The following is a 21810-nucleotide window of genomic DNA, read 5'->3' on the forward strand; positions in this document are numbered from 1 at the left end:
AATCTGGGGTACCATTCGGGGACAGAAGGAAAGACAAGGTGCTGGGTTTTTCACTTCATAACACCTCCACCATCATCACAGTTAAAATTAAAATGCTTTCACTGGAAACTCTGGTTCTCTCTCTCTCTCTCTCTCTCTCTCTCTCTCTCTCTCTCTCTCTCTCTCTCTCTCTCTCTGTGTTGCTGTTCTGTATACTGTATGTACACCTGTGTGCTCAGGCATTTGCCAGAGAAGAACTTTGGTTGTCACTCTCCTCCTTACTTCCTTGAGACAGGGTCTCTCACTGAACCCAGAGCTTGTTGGCATATGTCATCCCCCTCCCCAGCACTAGACTTACAGGCACTCAGGATGTGACCACACTTGACTTTTTTTTTTTTTAATATTCTTATTATAAACTGGTCGAGGTGGCACACACCTTTAGTCCTAGCACTCAGGAGGGAGAGGCAGGCAGATCTCTGCGAGCTTAAAGCCAGCCTGGTCTACAGAGAGAGTTCCAGGACAGCCAGGGCTACACAGAGACATCCCGTCTCAAAAAAAAAAACCCAAATGTTGTGTGTTTTTGTAATTTATCTATTTATGTGTTTGTACCCAAGAAGCTCAAATAGGTATCAGATGTCTGGAGTTAGAGATACAGGTAGCTGTGACCTGTCTGATGTGGATGCTAGGACTTAAATTCAGGTTCTGTCTCTAAGAACAATTTAAACTCTTAACCACTGAGCCATCTCTCCGCATGCAACTCAGTAGATGGGCTGTCATGCTTGGTCAGCAAGTATCCTTACCCGTCGAGCTACCTGCTAGCCTAGCGTTTACTATTTGATGGGTAAGCAGCCATCTCCTAGGTACCTTCCACCCTTATGCCTCTGCCCTCCCTACCTATCCACTGGGTGCTCCTATCTTCTCTTAAAAAGCTACATCCTGTTCCATGACTTTGTCCAACTTGGCCAATCACATTATCCCTACCTTGTGCACCATGACTGGGTCTTGACTGGAATGTGATCTCAAATGGACCTATGAGAATGCATAAAACTTGGAAAGGACCCGAGTGATGTGCCCAGCACCACAGGAAATGAATGAACGAATGAATACACAGGTAAAATGGGCCAATGAAAACATTTCTCTGAGGTTGTTACAGTGGACACTCCCAGCCTGTATAGACAATGGGGAAACTTCTCTTTCTTTTCTTTCATTGGGTAATGCGTTACTTTTGATTATTCAGTTTAAGGCTTCATATAAGTATTCTACCACCTCCACAGCTGCAATCCAATTCCTCGTTTTTCTATGTAAAACTAGAATATGTGACCCTTGCAGCTGCTGGGAACAGGGACGTCGGCTTATGGAGAAAACATAATTGTCTCTCACAGCTGACACTGACCCCAACTCGGGGAGGAGCAGAAGGAAGGAACTGGTTCTGGGCAGTTCTAGCACCTGGCCCATGATTGACTACACCCATCTTCTTCTTCTTCTTCTTCTTCTTCTTATTATTATTATTATTATTATTATTATTTTAAAGGACCTGAAGATGTAAAATGCTCATCTTGAAATCCTGAAGCCCTGGGTTCTGTCCCTATCACGTAATAAAACCGGCTGTTGTAGTGTACACACTCCTAGAAGATCACTTAGAAGAGGGAGGCATCCTTACCCAGCCTGGGCTATATAAAACCCAGTCTCAAAAGTAATTTTAAAATCTGGAGGGCTGGGGAGATGGTTCAGTAGGTAAGGCCCTTGGCATACAAAAGTGAGAACCAGAGTTCAGATTCCCCATTACTCACCGTGGCCCACTGTAATCCCAGCTAACCAAAGGCAGAGACAGGAGATTCCCAGAGCAAGCTGGTAGCAAGAATAGCTGAGTCAGTGCTCTCTGGCTAGTTAATCTCTAATCAAATGATAGGCCCAGCCTCGATATATAAGACGAGGGCTGATGAAGAAAGGTACTTAACATCAACTTCTAGCCTCCACATCCATATGCACACATGTATACATGAGAGCATGCACACACACCGACATGAGAACATGCATACACACACATACACGACATATAGACATACATATTCAGAAACTTTTTTTTTAATTTGGCTGAGCATGCTATACATGCCTGTGACCCCACTGCTTGGGAGGAAGAGGCAGGAGGCATGAATTAGAAGTTAGCCTAGGCTATTATATTGAGGCCCAGTCACAGAAAGTGGGAGGAAGGCTGGGGCTGTAACTCAGTGCCAGAGAGCTTCTATAAATAGGTCCTGGTCTTGATCCTTAGCAATGACAGACAGACAGACAGACAGACAGACAGAGAATAAAGCCAGGAATGTTTGTAATATTATTTTTAAAAATAGTCACATGTGGTGGTACATGAATATTTTTCATCCCAGTTCTCAGAAGGCAGAGGCTGGACTGGCCTCCATAGAGAATTGGAGGTCAGCTAGAGCCACATAGTGAAACCCTGTCAAAAAAATTCTTCTTCTTCTTCTTCTTTATTCTCCAACTTTTTTTAGAAAAACTTTTATTATATGTGTGTGTTGGCCCAAAATATTCTCTAATTTTCAACCAAAATACCTTTTTTTTTAAAGTAATATTGGGAGCTGAATTTTATTACGCCTTCATACAGGCTAGGAAGTATGTTGTTGAGACCCAGCAAGATGGCTCTGCTGGTAAAGACACTTGCCATGCTGGCCTGGTGACTTGAGATCGAGTTCCTGAATTCAGGGTGGAAGGAGAAGAGGGACTCCTGCAAGTTGCATACACCACACACACACACACACACACACACACACACCACTCAACTATTTTGAGAGAGGGGGAGGGAGCAGGAGGAAGGAATCAAAGAACCCTTGTTTCCCTACAGCGAGTTTTATGCTTTAATTATTGTTAGTGATTTATCTTTTCAACACAGGAATCTTTGGGGACTTTGCTAGGCTCTGGTGTGGGAGAAACTCCGTTGTTTTCTGAGGATCCACAAGGTTAGATTCTGCTGCTTGGCCCCTGATCCCCGGTAGAAGGTGGGGCACAGAGAAAAAGGAAGAAAACAAAGGGTGACATTCTCTGTGCTCCCCCACTTACCCATCCTTTTATTCCCACCCTGAGTCTACTGCAGTACTGACAAAGGGGAGTTATTAGTTCACCATTGATCATAGTGCAGAGCCCCTGAGATGGAGTGCGGGCTCATCATACCTTAAACTGCTGAGTGCCAACACCAGAGGGTCACTTATCTGGGCAGCAGTGTAGTGACCAAGGGAAGAAACCTCCACCCCCACCCCCAAATAGAGGCAAGGTAGATAAGAGGGAAGGAGGAAGATGAGTTAAAAAACAGACCTGCATCGGGCAGTGATGGCGCATGCCTTTAATCCCAGCACTTGAGAGGCAGAGGCAGGCAGATTTCTGAGTTCCAGGCCAGCTTGGTCTACAGAGTGAGTTCCAGGAAGGCAAGGGCTACACAGAGAAACCCTGACTCAAAAAACCAAAACAACAACAACAACAACAGAAACAAACCAGACCCGCTTTATCTGTCATACTTTGGATCCCTCATCCCAAGGAGTCAGGGGTTGTGGACCTACCTCATAGCAATTATTTAATCTAATTATTTTATTTTTTTAAAAAAATATTTAGTTTTTTTGTATGTGTCTCTGTGTATTCTTGAGTGCACATATGTGTGCCACGTATATGCTGGAGCCCATGGAGGTCAGAAGAGAACATCAAATCCTCTGGAACTAAACTGCCACATGGGCACTGAGAACTGAAGCCAGGTCCTCTGGAAGAACAGCCAATATCTCTCTGGTCCCCAGTTGTTTTATTTCAGATTTGTTGTCCTTGGTCATTGTACACTTTCATCTTAGAATTGGTTTGACTGTTTTTTGTTTGTTTGTTTGTTTGTTTGTTTTGTTTTGTTTTGTTTTTGTTTTTCGAGACAGGGTTTCTCTGTGTAACCCTGGCTGTCCTGGAACTCACTCTGTAGACCAGGCTGGCCTCAAACTTAGAAATCCACCTGCCTCTGGGATTAAAGGCATGTGTCACTACTGCCCGGATGTGAGTTTCATTAAACCATTACATAATATGCTTTATATATCTATATCAGGTCTACATCTAATATAGATATCTGCAACCTGCATAGATCTCAAGCAATCTCAAAGTAGTGATCTCTACTTAGCACAGAACAACGGAGCTGAGGGGTGAATTAAATTGAGAAGTCTTAGGATAATTGTAACTCACAGTTCCTGACACATGCCTCCTCATTGCCTCCTCTGTCTCTCACCGATTCTGTAGATGTTTGTTCCGTTTAACTACAGCAGTCTGGGTATATCCACAGAAAACCGTTTTGGAAACTGTACCTATACCTAAGTATACACAGCTCTTCTGAGCATCAGGGCTGTTTTGAGAGGTTGTCCTAGGATAGCCCAGTGAGGTTGTTTGTTTGCTTATTTTGTTTTTGTATTTTTGCTAATGTTGCTCTTGTTTGTCAAACTTGGAAGTAAGTGGGGGAAAAAACCCTGTGGATCAGTAAGGAAAACAATTACCATAAAAACCATCCACTAATGCTGGAAGACTCCAAGAACCACTCCCAGACTCTCCCTAAATGTATCGATTAGATTTGGAGCTTTAAATGCTGGTAAGGGCTGGGGATGTGCCTCAGTGGTATTGGCACTTGCTTAGCATATGAAAAGTACAGTCCCTTGGGGCCGGGTGTGGTGGTGCATGCCTTTAATCTCAGCACTCAGGAGGCAGAGGCAGGTGGATTTCTGAGTTCGAGGCCAGCCTGGTCTACAAAGTGAGTTCCAGGACAGCCAGGCTATACAGAGAAACCCTGTCTCGAAAAAAAACAAAAAAAAGTACAGTCCCTAGCACCGGAAAAAAATGGGCATAATATTTTAACTACATGGTTCTCTAGCCCATGGCAGTCAAACGCCTTTAAAGATGAGGGAAATACAGGCATGGCTTAGTGGTAGAATGTTTTCCTGGTATGTATCATGTATGAGGCCTTTGGATCGGTCTCCAAAAACAGAAAGGAAAGAAAAGAAGACACAAGACTCTGTCCAATTTCAGAAAAGCCCGCTTTGTTATTCTTTGTAGAAGAGAGGGGTAAGGCCAGGCTTCTGGGGAGACGAGACAGCCAGCGGTTCTGGGTGAGGCCAGGCTTCTGGGAAGACGAGACAGCCAGTGGTCCTTGAGATGAATCGGATGTTGTAAAGGACCTGGCATTTCTAGGAAACACTCATGTGGAACTGGGACATTTTATGCTCAAGTGGGGATTTAAGGGTTTTTGGAACCCTTAAGTTGTATTGGATGGTGTTTTGCTGGAGCAAAGATGTGTTTTCTTGAAGCAGACACAGGTGAAAGGTTAAGGCAGACTCGTGAAGGAACTAAAGTAGACACAGGTGAAAGGATGTTTTGTTAAAGCAAGCACGAGAAAGGACATGTGATGAAGGAAGGACTTTTCACTAACCACACACATATACTGGTCTGTCTTACACTGTGTAGTTGAGCTGCATTTGTTAGGACTCCATAGAGAGAAATGCACCAAAAAAACTCCTGGTGGAACTCACTGTTAGTTTCTTGTCATTTTCAGCTGATTGACAGAGTGATGTCAGCTAAGACAGATGCCCGTGCTGAGGCAAGACATGTGCTAAGACAAGTCATGTGGTGAGGCAAAGTCTGAATGTCCCATCTCCATGATGTTGTAAAATATGGACCAAGTAAGGAGCAGATACTGGGAGACCAGAGAGAATGGGCTGCAGTAATTCAGTAGGGAAATGATAACTCTGAAAACAACTGGGGCGGAGGTAGCAGGGAGAAGAAATTAACCCAAGGGGCTGGAGAAAGGCGGACCTGGGGCCTGGGAGACCCAACAGAGCACTTGTCTAGCATGTGCAAAATGCTTGGGGCAGTCCCCAGCCCTGAAACATAACAAGGCTTCGGGAGACGGTGCTTTAATTTTCACAGGGAGAGTTAAGGAGCGAGGACATTCTGGAGGTGTTCAATTAGGAATCAATTCGCCAGCCTGGATTTCAGGGGCAGAGTGGCTTTGGCTTGCTGCAATGGAGTGCTTAGAGGGCACGTAATTCTGGAGATCTTTGGGGGCAAATGGCCCTCCCCGCTGTTCCAGGCCTTCTGATCCTGATCTATTTTCTGTCTGACAACTCAGCACAACATGGCAATGTTGTCCAGCTCCTGCCTTTCATCTTCTTTAAATTCATTTTCTAGAGTAGCCACACTGATATTTATAAAATGTAAATTACTACATTTGCACTTTAAATTTGTATTTGCCTAAAACCCACCAAGGTCTTATCAGACTCAAATCCAAAGTACCTAGTACTGACCCTCTATAGCTCTACATTTGATGTTGCCCCTGCTTAACTCTTCATGAGGCCCCATCTATACCTGAAGTTAATCTTGAAATTGGGACCTGCTTCTCTCCAAGAGACTTTAAACCTGCTTTCTGTCCCTTGTGTTGGCACACTCTGCTTTCAGTTCTGAATCCTATCATTCAAACATCGGTGCTGAAACAGTACTTGTTCAGGCCTTTCTGGTCTAGTCTGTCTTGTGCCCAACATAACCACTCCCCACTGGCAATTCCGTTATTCTTTGCTATTTTGATGGTGCTGACTTCTGTGTGAGTGCGTCTTGTTTATCTGCTACCAAGGTGTCTTCTGGGAGATTGGAAAAGCAGGATGGAATCAGGGATCCAAAGGCTTTGTTTGAATTCCTGTTGAATTTTAGTAGATTAACTAGCTTTGGGGAAACCACAAACAAGGTTTAAACAAGGCAAGTACCTTTCAAATGCTTTACAATGCATGTTTGGTTAAAAAGTTATGAAATGTAATTATTTCATTTTGTGCCTAACTGGTTTTGACTTCTCCAGAGAACATTGCCGAGTGAGCTGAATGGCAAGAATGTGTCTAGACATTCCACTTGTCACTAACCTGATGGCTGTAACTAGATTCGTAGAAGAATTGTATCACGGCTTCCCAATCTGGTTGTTCAACATCTCCTGTGTTGGAGTAGAATTCAGACTTTATGTAATTATAAAATTAGGACCAAACTAAATTAGCACTCAATCATCTCCACTCAACAGAAATGTGGCTCTAGCCAAATTTACTTATCCCCCAGGGGAATAATCACAATTTGGTTAACAGCAGTACCCTGGGAGTGAGCAACAGAGCTCACATTTTAATAAGTCAGTACTAGAAAGGTTTTTGGCACTTCCCTCATAATCCTGTAGCATGCCTACTATGGTGCCATACTCCACATCCAGCTCTTGGGAGAGAAAAACAAGTAAGGCATATTACCGGTCTCTAAGGATAGACACTATGGTTTAGCTGAGTATATAGTGTGCAGCAGAGTGAGTTACATAATTCTGTACAAAGAACAACACAGAGTACTTTTCTAAAATCACTCCAATTGGCCTTCTAAGTGTTTTCCAGTTGAAATATTCTCATTTTCTTACTCTCTCTCTCTTTGGTTTTTCAAGACAGGGTTTCTCTGTATAGCCCTGGCTGTTCTGGAACTCACTTTGTAGACCAGGCTGGCCTCAAACTCAGAAATCCCCCTGCCTCTGCCTCCCGAGTGCTGGGATCAAAGGCGTGCGCCACCACCACCCGGCTTCTTACTCTTTTCTCTTCTAGGCAAACATAAACCTCCTGTTCCTTGTCTAATGAAATGGGCTACTCTCGTTTTAAAAAGTAGCATTTCCCCAAATAATCTTTCTTCAACACAAAGTATGTATAAATATAAAGTTTATTTAGCATAGTGTTTAGAAAAATAAGTTCACATCATTTCAGAAAACAAACAAAACACTTAAATTGTCCAGGCATAACCCCCATTACAGTACAACATACAGACTTTAGATCTCTTTGGTTGGGTAATTAAGCACAGAAATGCTCTGGGCCATGCCGTGTGCTATCACCTAACAGTGCAGTAGAGAGGCTCTGTTCCCCACCCCGTGTCATACATTCTGTGTAGTTTCTCTTCAGGTAAGGCACAGTAAAACCATATTGAGTATACAACTGATTGCCTCTGAACGTACAGTACATGCAACAAAATGATACACTTTTTTTTTTCGAGAAACCCTGAAAACCCAAAGAGTCTCATGCGATATAATTTGGATTAATAAAACATATGGTGGTAATATCTAATTTAATTGCAATGTCTCGATTAGACACCAAATAACCATTAGGTTCTACCATCCAAGTTTTAGGAAGACTTTTGAAACTGCTCTTGTAAAACATAAGGACTTTCCCCACAGACTTCCTGAATTATTTTTATGAGATGATCTGTCAAAAACACTTGAGAAAGAAGGACTCGAGTTTATGCACTAATGTTCACATATTGAGGATGTAGCAGGGTAGTCTGTCATACACGCCCAAGAATTCCAGCTTTAACATGCAGAATAACAAGGGTACATACAGAGAGTTAAGGTCAGTGTGCAATTCAACTATGGATTAAAAAAAAGACCTATGGCTACAACATCTACTTGCCTTTCACAACACAAGAAAGGCACCAGACATGTATTAAGTCTTCACTATAAATCTACATGAGATATTTATGCAGTACAACACAGGGGCCTTTGTTTGTTTTCGGGGGGGGGGGGTGTGAGGGAATGAACCTCCTTTGAATGCTAGAGACCATTCTCTCTACTAGACGTAACTAAGAGCTGAGTGCCAATTCTGGCTATAGAGTGCATAGATAGGCTGGCACCAGAAAACCCCACAGCCAGCAGCAGGGGTTGGATTTAAAGGGGGTTATTTACCTCTATTCTGATTCCTTATCAGGAATCACTAGAGGGTCTTTTGCAGCATCTTCAAGCATTGGTTTATGTAAGAAGGATATTCTGCCACGTGAACTCCAAGGGCTCTGAGGCTGGCCCTTGGTGTTGGGGAAAAAAGTCATTTGCAATTCTGTGCAAGGAGATCACGGGGTTTACCATATTCCATTCACACATACCTGGGCTGCATATCAACTGGCCCTTATTTTACTGAAAGAATAGACTAGAACAGTAAGTTCTCATAATGAGCACTGATTCTTACCGGGTGGATTGTATAGATAACTGGGGTGTTTGTAGGGCTAGAAGCTCATCATGTTGGAATACGAATACATTTCCTAGATAAGTACTTAGTTTTGTGCTATCTTTTCTTTCTCATAAGGAGAAAAGGAGGAAGAACTCAGAATAAAAAAGATACTTTTGTCAGACATATGGGAGTTTTCCATCACACGCACGCAGACACCCACACATACCCGCCTTATAGAACCTTTTGACTTTCCCACTTCCCTTACCAGACAGGTATTTTAAAATAATGTCTCTTGTTATCTGCAGCAATCTAGTAAAAAATAACATTTTTTTATGTAAACTATACTACAAGACCAGGATGCTAATCACATTAATATGATCAGTAAATAACTGGGAGACGGGGGCAGCCAAGCTGTGTAAGTAGTGTCAGAGTGGAAAACCACACTGAAGCAACTGGCTTCGTGAAAATAAAAACAAGAACATCCAAAACAAACAAACAACAACCTCTGGCCCAAATTGCATATTTCAGCAATTGAGGGACATTCACCAATTTCACAAAAATGGGATTTAGGTTCTTTATCAAAATGATGGGCACAGAATTCTTCATAGAGCTCTTAATCTTGACTGAAAGTTCCCTTTGTAGTAACAACAAATGCTAAATCCTCAGTGACCCTTACTCTGCAGGCTCAGCTGATGAGTATGTTAGTTAGAAACCAAGTTAGAAACCCTTCCACCACCTTAACAAAGCCAAGGAGTGGTGCTATCTTTGTGCTTAGCAACTGAGAAGTCACCTTAGAAAAAGTCGCCTTCTCTCTGAAATCAGAGATGCCCTGGACTAACAGCATAAAGGCATTGCATTGTTATATCATAGATGCAGAGTCCTACTCAAATTTTAAACAAAATTTCCTACAGAAACCGGAAGGATTTGTTTCATTAAATACGACAGGCAACAGTCATGTATACCGACCAATTCAAAACACTGGAAATGAGCTTCAGTTGAACAGATTTTTAGTACAATTTACATATATATTTTTTATTTTAAAATGGTTGTTGTCAAGCTGGGTAGTGGTGGCCCATGTCTTGAATCCCAGTACTTGGGAGGCAGGCAGGTGAATCTCTGTGAGTTCAAGGCCAGCCTGGTCTACAGAGTGAGTTCCAGAATGGTCAGTAACAGTTTCTCTGTTACTCAAAAAAAAACTAAAACCAAAACAGAATTTAAAAAAAAAAAAAAAGGTTGTTTTCATAGCCTGCAGAACTGCTGTTTCATGGTCTTTCTATACTTTTCTACTTTCATTATAATGAAAAGCATCGACAATATCTGTCTATCCATGTGCATGGCAACCCTTCCACATGATATTTAGTGAAATGGAAGTCCTGCCTTATGCAGGGGTTCTGTGGTAAACTTAACCCTGTTTGACGGTACACAAGAACCATCAACACTGCTGTTGACGCTTCTGTACCTGACTAGTAATAAAAAGGCCACAAGGTAAAAAGGCACATAGGAGTCTATAGAAAACATATTTAAATGAATCAAAGTTGCTAAAGTAAGAAAGATGTGACGAGAAGTGACAAAGTTCCAGTACTGGGGGTTAACATTTCCTGTTTCAGTGTTAATTAACATTGACCTCAATAGACTCTTGATAAAAATTACAAAAAAAAAAAAAAAAAAAAAAAACTTGGTTGGAAACAAAGATGTCCTATTCCCGCTCAAACAATAAATATAAATTAAACAGTAAGAAGACATTTTCTTTTCAGTTCACAGAGCCTGAAGAGAGACATACAAGGTATAAATAAAAACTCACTGTACTTACTCAGATCTTGCTTAGAGACCTGTATTTACATTCGTACCCAAGTTGTGTCAGAGTTTAGTGGCGTTTCAAACTTTCTCGGCCACGTTTAACTATTAGCAATCACATTTGGAAACACGTAGAGACTTAAAACCAAGCCTTCCCCCAAATGCTGAAAATGATGAATGTGTGTATGTACACACACACACACACACACACACACACACACACATACAAGCTACATAATTTGAAAAATATACCCTTATGATAGTCTAGAGTACCATTGTTTCTTAACCATCTCAATGCCCATGGAGTAAAAGTAAACAAACAAACAAACAAACAAAAAACCAACTGCATTGCTTCCAAGAGCCTGGAGCTATTATTTAATCTCCTAAATTAGGTGTATACATTTTAAATCTGAAATACTGTCACCTTCCATTTCGCCTGTGGAGTTATACTGCTGACTAAATGATAGACGATGGTTTGATGGATGCATTCACTTGTTGCCTCGCCCCATCTGTTTCAAAGCGAGCACGATGTGACCAGAGGGGCTTCGGCAGTGCAGGTCCACTCTGTGTATTTAACTACGCTCTTCATGCAGCCCAAGCCAGATGCGCTTGCTTGCAGAAGTACAGTGTTTTTCTCTAAATGAATAGAAGCTCTCCATCCTCCGGGCTTCGCAAAGAAAAGGATTTGCTCCTGTTAACGCAGAGAAGGAGGGATGTGGAGTGAATCGGGCTTATAAGTCTTGCATGTCTTCATCCAACTGGACGGTTTGGAGCTTGGCCAGCTCTTTTTTGTCCGTTCCTAGGTCTTCACAGCCGGCTTCAACCATGCCGTCCAGGACGTACTTGGATTTCGAGTCTAACATCATTAAGTTGTTTGTTGCTTTGTTCTCAGAATTTTGTATGAAATTCTCTTTTATGTTAGGGACTGACTGCAGAACCAAGCGCTGTTCTCTGACAAAATCCTGGTGGACTGCTGTCGAGGCGTGGCTCACCTGCTCTTCAGCTGTGGGTACGATCTCACCCAGGGCAGCCTGGGTCATCGGGCCGGACAATAGGTCTTGACCCGGAATAAGGGAACAGTTCTGAAGGGTTGCATAGTTACTGTTGCTGACAGATGACACAGTACATTTGCTTGCCACAGGTGCAGACACAGGCTGGCTCTCGGCAAGGTCAGGGTTGAGCTCAGCGGGATTAAGTAGTGTAGGGGGGGTCAGGGAAAAACCGTGGGCAGCGGACACATTAACCAACGACGAGGTCAGTGGATGGAGGCCACTCCCAGAGAGATTTTCCGAAGACAGGCTTGCATTTACTTGTGCACTGTGATTGACAGGCATCAACTGAGAAAAGACCAGGCCTCTTTCTAAGCCTTCCTGTTTCACAGCTCCTACAGTCTGGCCTGAATTAGGAACGGTGTATACCACTGCACTGGGGGTAAGAGGGCTTAGGAAAAGTTTACCGTGCTGGACTGTGGCTGGCTCACTTGTAAATGTGCTTCCGTCCGAAGTGCTTGGGGTAACTGAAAGATTACCTAGGGGGAAGAGGACCAATTAGCATTGATGAAAATGATACAGAAAGAAAAACAAACACACAGTCACTCCTTTAGCACACACGATTTTTCCTCAGGTATAGTATTTATGGAGAGGTGACACTTAAATATATAACATAGTTCAGCTTCAGTATGGTAAACTGCAGAGTCCCAGGCTGAGGACTCAGGCAGACAAACTTTCTCTAGATACATTTTGTATTTCTTTTGGCAGTGCTGGTGACTGAACTCAGAGCTTTCTATCTGCTGGGTAAAGATTCTGTCACTGAGCTACATTTTATCTACATTTGTTAACCTCCCATGCCACTGTAAGGACCAATGAAAGAACTGCAGGGGGCTTAGGAAGCAGGCCTGGGGAGAGGATTCCATGGCTGATCACCTGCGTGGTGCAGGCCTTGGGTTCACGCCTCAGCATCACCAAAAATTAAAACAAACAAAAATATACAAGCCAACCAATCAAAAACAAGCAAGTATGTGGGACCTGGGGATAAAAGCTGGGCTACACAGTAAGACCTTATCTCAACGAAAAAGAAAAAAAAAAAAAAAAAAAGAAGAAGAGAGAAAATTCTGTCCAAGCTTCTGGCTCTTTATCACAGACTTACCATCTCTTAATCAGTTGCTAGTGATCACTAACTCTACCAGTTAGAATGAGAGAAAGTGCAAAACCAACTAGTTCCGTTAGGACTGCCCAGGTACTGAGCATAAAATGTAAACGAAAATACCACATAAAATGAGTTTCTCTGGAACTTACAAGTTAACGACACCAACCTGTACAGACAAGTCTCTGACTTCCACCCAACTACCAATAAAGCAGTCTCAAGTCAACAAAACCCTCTAGGTTTTTTTCTTTTTTTTTTCTCTCCCTCATTTGTTGTGCGAGCTTTAAATTTTCAGGGTTGTAGCAATGGGAGAGATGAATGGTAACTCTGGAGTGCTCTTTTTTAAAATAAAGAAAAACATAGAGGGCTAGAATTAACGCCTCTGTCAAAGGGGTGCATCTTTTGAGGCCCCCACCTTAATGGTCTGTGGAGACTAGAAGAAAAAGTATAAGCACAAAATAGATGTTTAAGTGAGAAACTTGGGACAATGAAGACCCTGGAATCCCCATCAAATAAAACCCCCTCTGAGTCTTTACAAGGGAAAGGGAACTGATGGCAGTCAGATGACTTGGGCCCCCAAATATTATCAGAGAGAAAGATGAATTTAGGGAGCTTTCTGGGGGAGAATTAATATGGGGTACTTATCTACCCCACTCTTCAATTAGAGATCTAATCAACTCCTTTACAAGTGCAGAAAATTAAGTGGGTCATTCAGCGTTGCCCTTCTTGAATTCGTGTAGTCTAGATGACAGTACTCTGTATGTGAGGAAGTTCCCAGGGTCACCCATGGCTTCCAACATCTTTAAGCACTTTATATAAGCAAAAAAATGTCTTTCTATGAGAAACCAAAAGAAAAAAGACTATATTTGAACTCCTTTAAAAATGTTAACTACTAGTACATAAGTATTATCACACAAAGACTATTACAAGCCGGGCAGTGGTAGCGCATGCCTTTAATCCCAGCACTTGGGAGGCAGAGGCAGGAGGATTTCTGAGTTTAAGGCCAGCCTGGTCTACATAGTGAGTTCCTGGACAGCCAGGGCTATACAGAAAAACCCTGTCTTGAAAAACAAACAAACAAACAAACAAAAAAGACTTACAAAAAAAAAAAAAACAGTTCTGTATATATTCTTTAACTTAAATTTTTTCTTTCCAGGCCATACCCATGAACAGACTGCCCCTATTTTAAACCTTTGATTTTCAGTGTGTTTTAAGTCTTATAGAGTTCAACATTGTAAGGAGGAAAAAGCTACAATTAATCTTTGCTTTGTGTGAGTGTGTTTGTGAAACTGTTCACTAGCAGATATGTCCACAAAATGATTAATTTTTTTGATAGAGTTATAAGTAACAACATATGCAACATTTCTCCAACAGCTATTAAACTCAAGTAAAATAACATACTCTGAACATGGAAAAACACTAACTTATATAAATGAAGGGGAAAACAGATTCATATTCCAAAGGATGATTTTTTTTTTTCTTTTTCAGTACTGGGAATTGAACCCAAGGCTTCAGACATAAAACATGATTTTTGTTGTTGTTGCTGTTTTAAGCCAGGGTCTATCTATATAGCTCTGCCTGTCATGGAACTCACTCTGTGACCAGGCTGATCTCAAACACAGAGATCTGTCTGCCTCTGCCTCCCAATGGCGAGGATGAAAGACATGTGCCACCCACCATGCCTGGCTAGAACGTGATTTTTAAGTAGAGCTGCAACTGAGGTACAAATTAATCAGTACAAAAACAGAATAGAACAAACGCAGGTGCAAAGTACAATTGTACAATGATGCTAAAGGAGAAAAAACAAACAAACAAAGCCCCAAATCCCGATTGTAAAATGAAAGAAGATATCCGCAGACTGCTTTTCCTCATAACTTCCTATATAACATTTTCCTGGATCTAGGGAGAACCACTTTGAGGAATGTTTAGTGTAAGTTTGATTTGCTTTGGTTTGCTACATTTTTTGGAGACGGACTCTCACCATGTAACCTACTTTAGCTTGAATGTAGCTCTGTGAAACTAGGTAACTCAGGCAGGCATTAAGCCCCATTTTCCAACTTCAGTCTCCCAAGTGCTAGGATTATAGACAGGCATTTACCACCATACTCCATCTTAGTATTTTTAAAAATAAAGTCCAAATTTCCAAAATGCTTTCCAGCAATCTGTAATACTCAACTACTACAAAGGAGTTGCCTACTGGAACCATCTGGTTAAACTGACGCCAGAGAGTCAAAGGGTAGGGAGCCCGGTCATTTGATCTTGGCTATTTTTGTTATTCTTATTCTTGGTAAATATCCCGTTGAAAAACTATTGTTGGGCAGTGGTGGCTCATAACTTTAATCCCAGCACTTGGAAGCAGAGACAAGCAGATCAGAGTTTGAGGCCAGCCTGGTCCACAGAATCAGGTCTGGGACAGCCAGGGATACCATGTCTTGAAAAACTGAAAGGAAAAAAAAAAAGTGGAAAACAACTCCCCCACCCCTCACCCCCAAGACAACTCTGGCTATTAAAGTCATAGCACTTTTTTTGATTACAGATGAGAAGCATTTTGCATTCTCCTCTGCTAACATGCATCCATGCTCAAACTCTCTGTGCAACTTAGTTGTTTCTAGAATGCTACAAACTGCTTGGAAACTTTCATAAAGAGGCAAAATGGGTTAGAGTCATAAATAATTTGGCTTTCTCTGGGGGTGTTTGTCTTTTGTCCTAAATTGGAGTGTGACTTAGGTTAACTCTTACATCATCTGGAGCGATTATAAACAGCTGAAGAGTGTACTACAGGAGCATGGTGGCTTACTGGTTTTTTTCTCTAAAGAGACAAATACACAGAATGAAATGTGCAACTATTTTTCACTAATGCCTCTAATAGTTGAAGTAGACCATGGCTACAGAAGAGAGATTTGTAAAAAAAAACAAAACCAAAAACAACAACAATAACAACAACAAAACCCTGACCTTATTGCAGGTTGACCTTTGGTAAAAATCTGAGCTTTCAAACCTGCTTTCAGGAGAGAGGATAAGATCATCATCTCCCACCTCTATGAGCTAGAGGCTCCTCAGCATCCTATGCCCAATTCTAACTGTTCCTATTTCAACACAGAAAAATGACAAGTGATACAGATTTGACTCACATTCCTGAGGAACTGATGTGCCAGCCTCAGGCTTACTTCCTTTCTCTAACAGACTGCAGTTAGGAAAGCCACAAACACACAATGACACAATTGTTTTCATAAATACAAACCCACACGGTGGAGACACCAACACACATCCAGAGCAACAGAAAAGCATATGTTCTTCTAAATTTCTTTTAGGTCTTCTTAGGTTTTCTGTTAATTATAGGAAGAACACGATGCAAGCAAGACTACATTCTGTCTTTTAGTTTATTCTTTTTAAAATGTCTTCTGGTCAAATAAAGAACTGCTTGACTAATTTTATGTTCCTAGCAATTTTATTAATTTTTAATTTTAAAACGTCAAGTACTGGGTTATTTTATAAGCACTGATTGACTTGCCATATTCCTATAATTGTAGAGTTGGCAAGGTCTGCTAGAAACGGTACTTTTCCATTCTGTTTGGGGGAAGATAAAACACCATTCCCCAGGATGTAAGAAAGTCGGGCAAGCTGGATCGTATTTAGGTACTGGGAAACACATCAAGGCTGTTCTGTAACTGTGTAAACCAATGATGCATCTGGACAATAACACAAATCTATAGCTTTCACTAAACCTGTCATTTACAGCAACTAACCAACATATGCCCTGGTGCACTGCTGGTACCAAATGAAGCTTTTACCTTGTGAAGCTGCTACTGAGACAGGAGGCAGCTGCAGTGGAGAGAATCCAATGCTCCCATTAAGGAACTGGCCGTTGGCTCCAGAATTAGGGATCTGGACAATGCCATACTGGTTAATTTGCACGGGTGTAGTAAAAGTCACCACAGAGCCACCGTCCTGGGAGGCCACTGTCTGAATGCCTTCTCTTTTTACTTCAGTGCAGGGTATCAGCCCTGGGAATGACACAGGGGCACTAGGGCTGTAGGAGGTGGTGGCTGCTGAGTTCACAGCAGAACTCTGGAGGACTTTGAATTCTTTCACATCCTGGGAGGTAGATCCCAGGATGTCTGTCATGGCTATGCCATTGCCCACAATGTTTGAAGACATTTTGGGTGGGTTCAGTGACACTGTCTGTGTATTTCCCACATTCAGTCCATTAAGGATAACTCCATTGTGTCCCTGAATAAAAGAATTGCCATTAAGGAAGACAGGTGAAGTACTTGCAGGTACTAAGCTTCCATTCAACAAAACTCCAGACGAGCTTAGTGATATCTTAGCATTTCCAATTTGTTGCATATATACTGGCTCCACGTGGCTAGAGAGGCTGAGGTTGGTGACGCCATCAGATGTGCCTGAAAGTGGATGAGGAGACAAATCCTCATGTCCCTTGCTGGATTCATCCTCAGTGCTGGGGTTGCCATCTGATTCGCTGTTCAGGGGGAGGAGAAGACATTTGTGAAGGTCAAGGGATTGATAATCGACATAGTTTGTAAAATATCCTTCAAACTCATTAACGGCAACATTTAAGCAAAGCACAATAGAATTATCCGCTGGCCCTGTTGAAACTATGAGGTTTTAAGCTAATTCTGCCCAGCCAGGGAATGAGATGATGCATTTGGACCCCTTAAAAAAATAAAATAATAGCCGGACGTGGTGGCACACGCCTTTAATCCCAGCACTCGGGAGGCAGAGGCAGGCGGATTTTTGAGTTCGAGGCCAGCCTGGTTTACAGAGTTAGTTCCAGGACAGCCAGGGCTATACAGAGAAACCCTGTCTCGGAAAAAACAAAATAAAACAAAACAAAAAACCAACCAACCAAACAAAAAATAAAATAAAATCAGAGAAAGACCAGAAGGCTGGACAATGTAAAAGTCAACTGAAAGCACTTTAATACTGTGTTTTCATTCCTAGAGCATTCCTAGGCTACTCCAACTGTTAAAAGGACTGCTACCTCTGCCATAGAACCGATTCATGAAATGTTAATGTGTCGCCTTGCTGTTTAGGAGAGCCAGTTCAGATTCATGTTATTTTAAGGTAGATGGAATCACCAAAGGAGCAGGAGGGGTGAGGTGTTCAGTTGTATTTGCCAGTTAGGTAACCAGAGGCCATTTTCTCACCTGCTCCCAAATTTCTATTCCACCAGAGAGACAACTCTCACTCAATAAAGTGCTTCGCCCTTGTAGGAAAGACACTCGCAATGCACAGTTGCCTTTGAATCCAAAGGAAGCCATAAGGGCTTATTTAACACACACCATCCAGTGCTCTGGTGAGGTGGGAGGGAAAAGGTGAGCATCACTCAGGGAGTGGCCTTATCACTATCAGACTCCTGCCCTGAGTCTTCAGTCCTCCTCTTCCAGGATCCTGGACATAAGGGAAATACCAAGTTCGGGTCAGAGAGGAATGGTGGCAGTTTTCCTCCTTTGGTTTGAGTCTGGGCGGGGCAGGACAGAAGCAGTTTGGAAGCCTGGTGAGACTTGGTCCAGCTGAGGATCCAACATCCGAGTGTGGTCGGTTTCCTTTCAAGCCGAGGGGAGGGGATTACCCAGGCTTTGGGCTTTGGGGCCAGGAGCGCAGAAAGCGCTTTGATTTACGAGCTGAAGCAGAGCAGCCGTCGCCATTGGTGAGGGTGACTCACCAGGGGTGCGGGTGGGAGGTAGATCCGGAGAGGGGCCTATACCAGGCAACTGGGCTGGGGGTTGAGGGTGTGGAGTTAATGGGGAGGAGGATGAAGTCAGCAGAGCGTGGCTCAGGATATATATGTGTGTATGTGTGTGTGTGTGTGTGTGTGTGTATAGATCCTGGGAACTGGGCCGGTTCCATAGCAAAGGTTACAGGACAGCTGGCCAGCATGTGCCTCCGGCTTCCTACCCAGTGCCTAGGAAATTCCTTCAGTCTATCTGCAGAGCACTCCGGGGTAGGTGGGGTCGCCCAACCAGTGCTCCTTCTCTGGGTCGCCCCCTCTCTCGAGACTGAGAGGGTGCTCGCAGGTCGCCCGGCATGTTTTGTTTATGGTTACCCGCAACCAGGGTCAGGGCTGCACAGTGCGCCTCTCTCCCTGCCTGGGGTGAGCTTTGGGCCTCCGGCTCCACCGGGGCGCAGGGCATAGTAGCGAGGGAGGGCTCTGGAATGCGCAGGGTGATCACCTTCACCTGGCCCAGGCCGGCTGCTTCCATGGCTCCCGGGTTCCTTCCCAGAGCAAAACATTTGAACTGCATTTTGATTCTCTTCTCTCCAATCCCCGCGGGGAGGGGGCCATCAACCTTCTGCTTACTTTACCCGTACAGCAACAACAGCAGCAGCAACAACAACAACCACTACACACCTAAACAACAACAACAACACACACACACAGACAAGGGTCTGACTCTAGCAGACACAAAAGAGGTGAAAACAAAACAAAACAAAAAAACCTCTGCATTTTATACGAAAGCGAGAGAGAGTGTGTGTGTGGGTCTGTGTGTGTGTGTGTGTGGGATGGCTGAAGGAGGACTGAGTGGATAGCTCCCCTACTTCTTTCCTTCTGCCAGCCAGCTTGTCTCCTGTTCCCAAAGTCAGTAGAGGATCATGCTGTGTTAGGGGGTCCAAGAAACTGTCCTTCAGTCCTGCCACCTCTGAGGCACTGTAACCCAATCCGAAGTTGTTCAGAATCAGGTTTCAAAACACCGCAGAGACGAGCAGCACCCACACCCCACGCTGCCCTAGCAGCGATGGGAACCGCGGCGGGCAGGGTGAATGATTAACTCTGTCATATTAAAGCCTCGACGTCCCCAGGCCCCACTAGTCTCTATTAACGCTCCTTTTCCTTCCAGAAAGCCCCTGGTGACCTCCAGGGCAAGCCCGGGGTTCAGTCGAACCCTGGGTACCCTGGAGCGTGTGCGCACTCCAGGCTCCGGGTGATCCGGCGGAGGCAGGGACCCCGGCCGGCGCCGGCAGCCCCTGCGGGCCCGGAGTCGCCGTGCGAGCAGCCTTGCCGGCAGCGTGCGCACACATTCCCTAAAAGAACCAAGGCGAGAGTGGCAACTTCAAAGGCAGCAGGATGGGGGTGGGAAGCCGGGTAGCAGTGACCAGCCGAGGTGGGGGCGGGGACTGGACCTAAGAGGGCGACCAGAAACTTCTGGGAGCAGGAGGGGGAGGGTTAGGAGGGAGGATCCCCCGCCCGCCCGTTGCCACCGTCGTCCCCCCTACCAGCCCGGTAGGGAAGCGAGGTGGGGGGCGGGGAGAGGTGGGCAGCCGGACCAGGCTGGTGGGGAAGGTAAGCGCCATGTTTTCGAGCGCTAGGAGGAAAAGAAAGCTGGGAAGGGGTGGGTGGAGGAAGGGGGAGGAGGAAAGTTGGCGCTCACCTTTTGGACTGGGTCTCGGAGGGGTTTCGGTCACGCTGCCGCCGGTTCTTGAACCAGTTGCTGACCTGGGTGAGGGAGAGGCCGGTGATCTTGGCCAGGTGCCGCTTCTCAGCCGGCGAGGGGTAGCGATTCTGCTTGTAGAGCTCCTTGAGCGCGTTGCGCGACTTCTCCTTGAAACAATACACCGTCTCCTCGCCGTCCCAGATGGTGCGGGGCAAGGGGAATTTCCTGCGCAGCCGGTACTTGTCCACGGCGCCCAGCGGCCGGCCGCGCGCTCGCTCGGCCTCGGTGTAGCGCGCCTTGTACCAGAGCTGCTGCAGCAGCGGATGGTTGGCCGACTCGAAGCTGTGGCTCTCGAGGATGCTGTACAACTCAGGGTAGATGCCCTGGTGGAAGGCCACGAGCGCTCGCGCCTTCAGAAGGCTCTCGTTGCCACGTAGCAGATCGCTCTGGGGCAGGGACCAAAGAAACCGGGCCAGGCGGTCCAGGTTGCCCCCCTGCTGCAAAGCCTCGCACACGCAGGCGACATGGTCCGGCGAGAAGGCCAGCGGGGGCTGCGCGGCGGCTGCGTGCTGGTGCCTGCCCAGAAGTTCCGAGTGGAGTTGTACCTGATCTGCCGCTCCCGCCGCCGCTGCCCCTTCCTCCCGGCTTACCCTGGAGGCAGCCGCGGCGTCCCCCGGCTCCAGGGGGAAAGGAGCTGGAGCCGGGGGGCTCAGCCCAGCCGCCGCGCCCCCCGCCACTTCTCGGTGCGCCTCCTGTCCTTCCGAGGCGCTTTCCATCCCATTCTCCTGCTTGATGTCCGCCGCACTTGCAATCTGCCCGGTGGGGGAGGAAGAGGACATTTTTTGTTGTTTATTTTCCTCCCTCCCTCACTCCCTCGCACTCTTTTCCTCTTTCTTTCCCCCTCTCTTACTCCTCCTTCTTCGCCTCCCTCCCCCTCCCCCCTCCGGAAAGCCCACTCCCTCCCTCCCGGTTTCGGCTGGATCTGGCCGATCAGGTTTCCCCCAGGCCACGCAGTCACCATTAAGATAGCTGCTAGAGCAAAGTAGTGTAAACGGATAGCTGCTTTCTGCCGTTCCCCCAACGTGACTCCTCCGGTTGCTGCATACTATATGGCACTGGCCGCCCGGCCGGCCCGGCCGAGCCACCCCATTGGCTATTTCGCATTCAGTGGGAGGAGGAGACGCCGTTTCTATCCCTGTCGATCACCCGCCTCCCACTCCACCCCTTGCCTTTCCCTCTCTCCCTGACCCCCAGGCACCTTTACCTGCCGGAAAACACCGACATTCTTTTCTGGCCAAGCTTCTGAATGAGCAGTTATCTAGTGTGGCCTGAAAACTGGACAGCTCTTTCAAAGAAAGGCCCAGTAATTCCCAAGGGAATACTAATCGCGTGACCTTAAGGTCTGGACAGCTAAATTTCTAACAAAGAGACCACCCTCAGAATGTAGATGACAAAACTTCAGAGACTAATTCCGAAGCGCCCTAGCACCC

At 44.9% G+C, this 21810-nt stretch overlaps 1 protein-coding gene across 3 annotated transcripts; it reads right to left on the reverse strand.

Moving 5' to 3' along the window:
• Positions 1 to 7701: 7701 nt before the first annotated feature.
• Six4 (SIX homeobox 4) lies at positions 7702 to 21394 on the reverse strand. Of its 3 annotated transcripts, XM_029484274.1 has the most exons (4): positions 21339 to 21391; positions 20318 to 21132; positions 16718 to 17406; positions 7702 to 12312 (listed from the first exon to the last, which is right to left on the reverse strand). In XM_029484274.1, the coding sequence occupies exons 1-4, from the start codon at positions 21339 to 21341 to the stop codon at positions 11516 to 11518; spliced, it is 2304 nt and encodes a 767-aa protein (XP_029340134.1). In that variant the 5' UTR covers positions 21342 to 21391; the 3' UTR covers positions 7702 to 11515. The 3 variants fall into 3 exon arrangements, with proteins under 3 accessions (XP_029340134.1, XP_021035080.1, XP_029340135.1); XM_021179421.2 differs by lacking the exon at positions 21339 to 21391 and having other exon boundaries at positions 20318 to 21159; XM_029484275.1 differs by lacking the exon at positions 7702 to 12312 and having other exon boundaries at positions 16289 to 17406; positions 21339 to 21394.
• Between the last annotated feature and the right edge of the window lie 416 nt (positions 21395 to 21810).

The sequence above is a fragment of the Mus caroli genome, chromosome 12, assembly GCF_900094665.2.
Source record: "Mus caroli chromosome 12, CAROLI_EIJ_v1.1, whole genome shotgun sequence".
Taxonomy (NCBI): domain Eukaryota; kingdom Metazoa; phylum Chordata; class Mammalia; order Rodentia; family Muridae; genus Mus; species Mus caroli.

What these genes read in the sequence shown, in the direction of transcription:
- Six4 (XM_021179421.2), bottom strand. Translation starts at nt 21,159, where the DNA reads ATGTCCTCTTCCTCCCCCACCGGGCAGATTGCAAGTGCGGCGGACATC. An exon ending in TCCGAGACCCAGTCCAAAAG is followed by an intron (nt 17,407 to 20,317) that starts GTGAGCGCCAAC and finishes CCCCCTGAACAG; the next exon opens with CGAATCAGATGGCAACCCCA. An exon ending in CTCAGTAGCAGCTTCACAAG is followed by an intron (nt 12,313 to 16,717) that starts GTAAAAGCTTCA and finishes TCTTCCCCCTAG; the next exon opens with GTAATCTTTCAGTTACCCCA.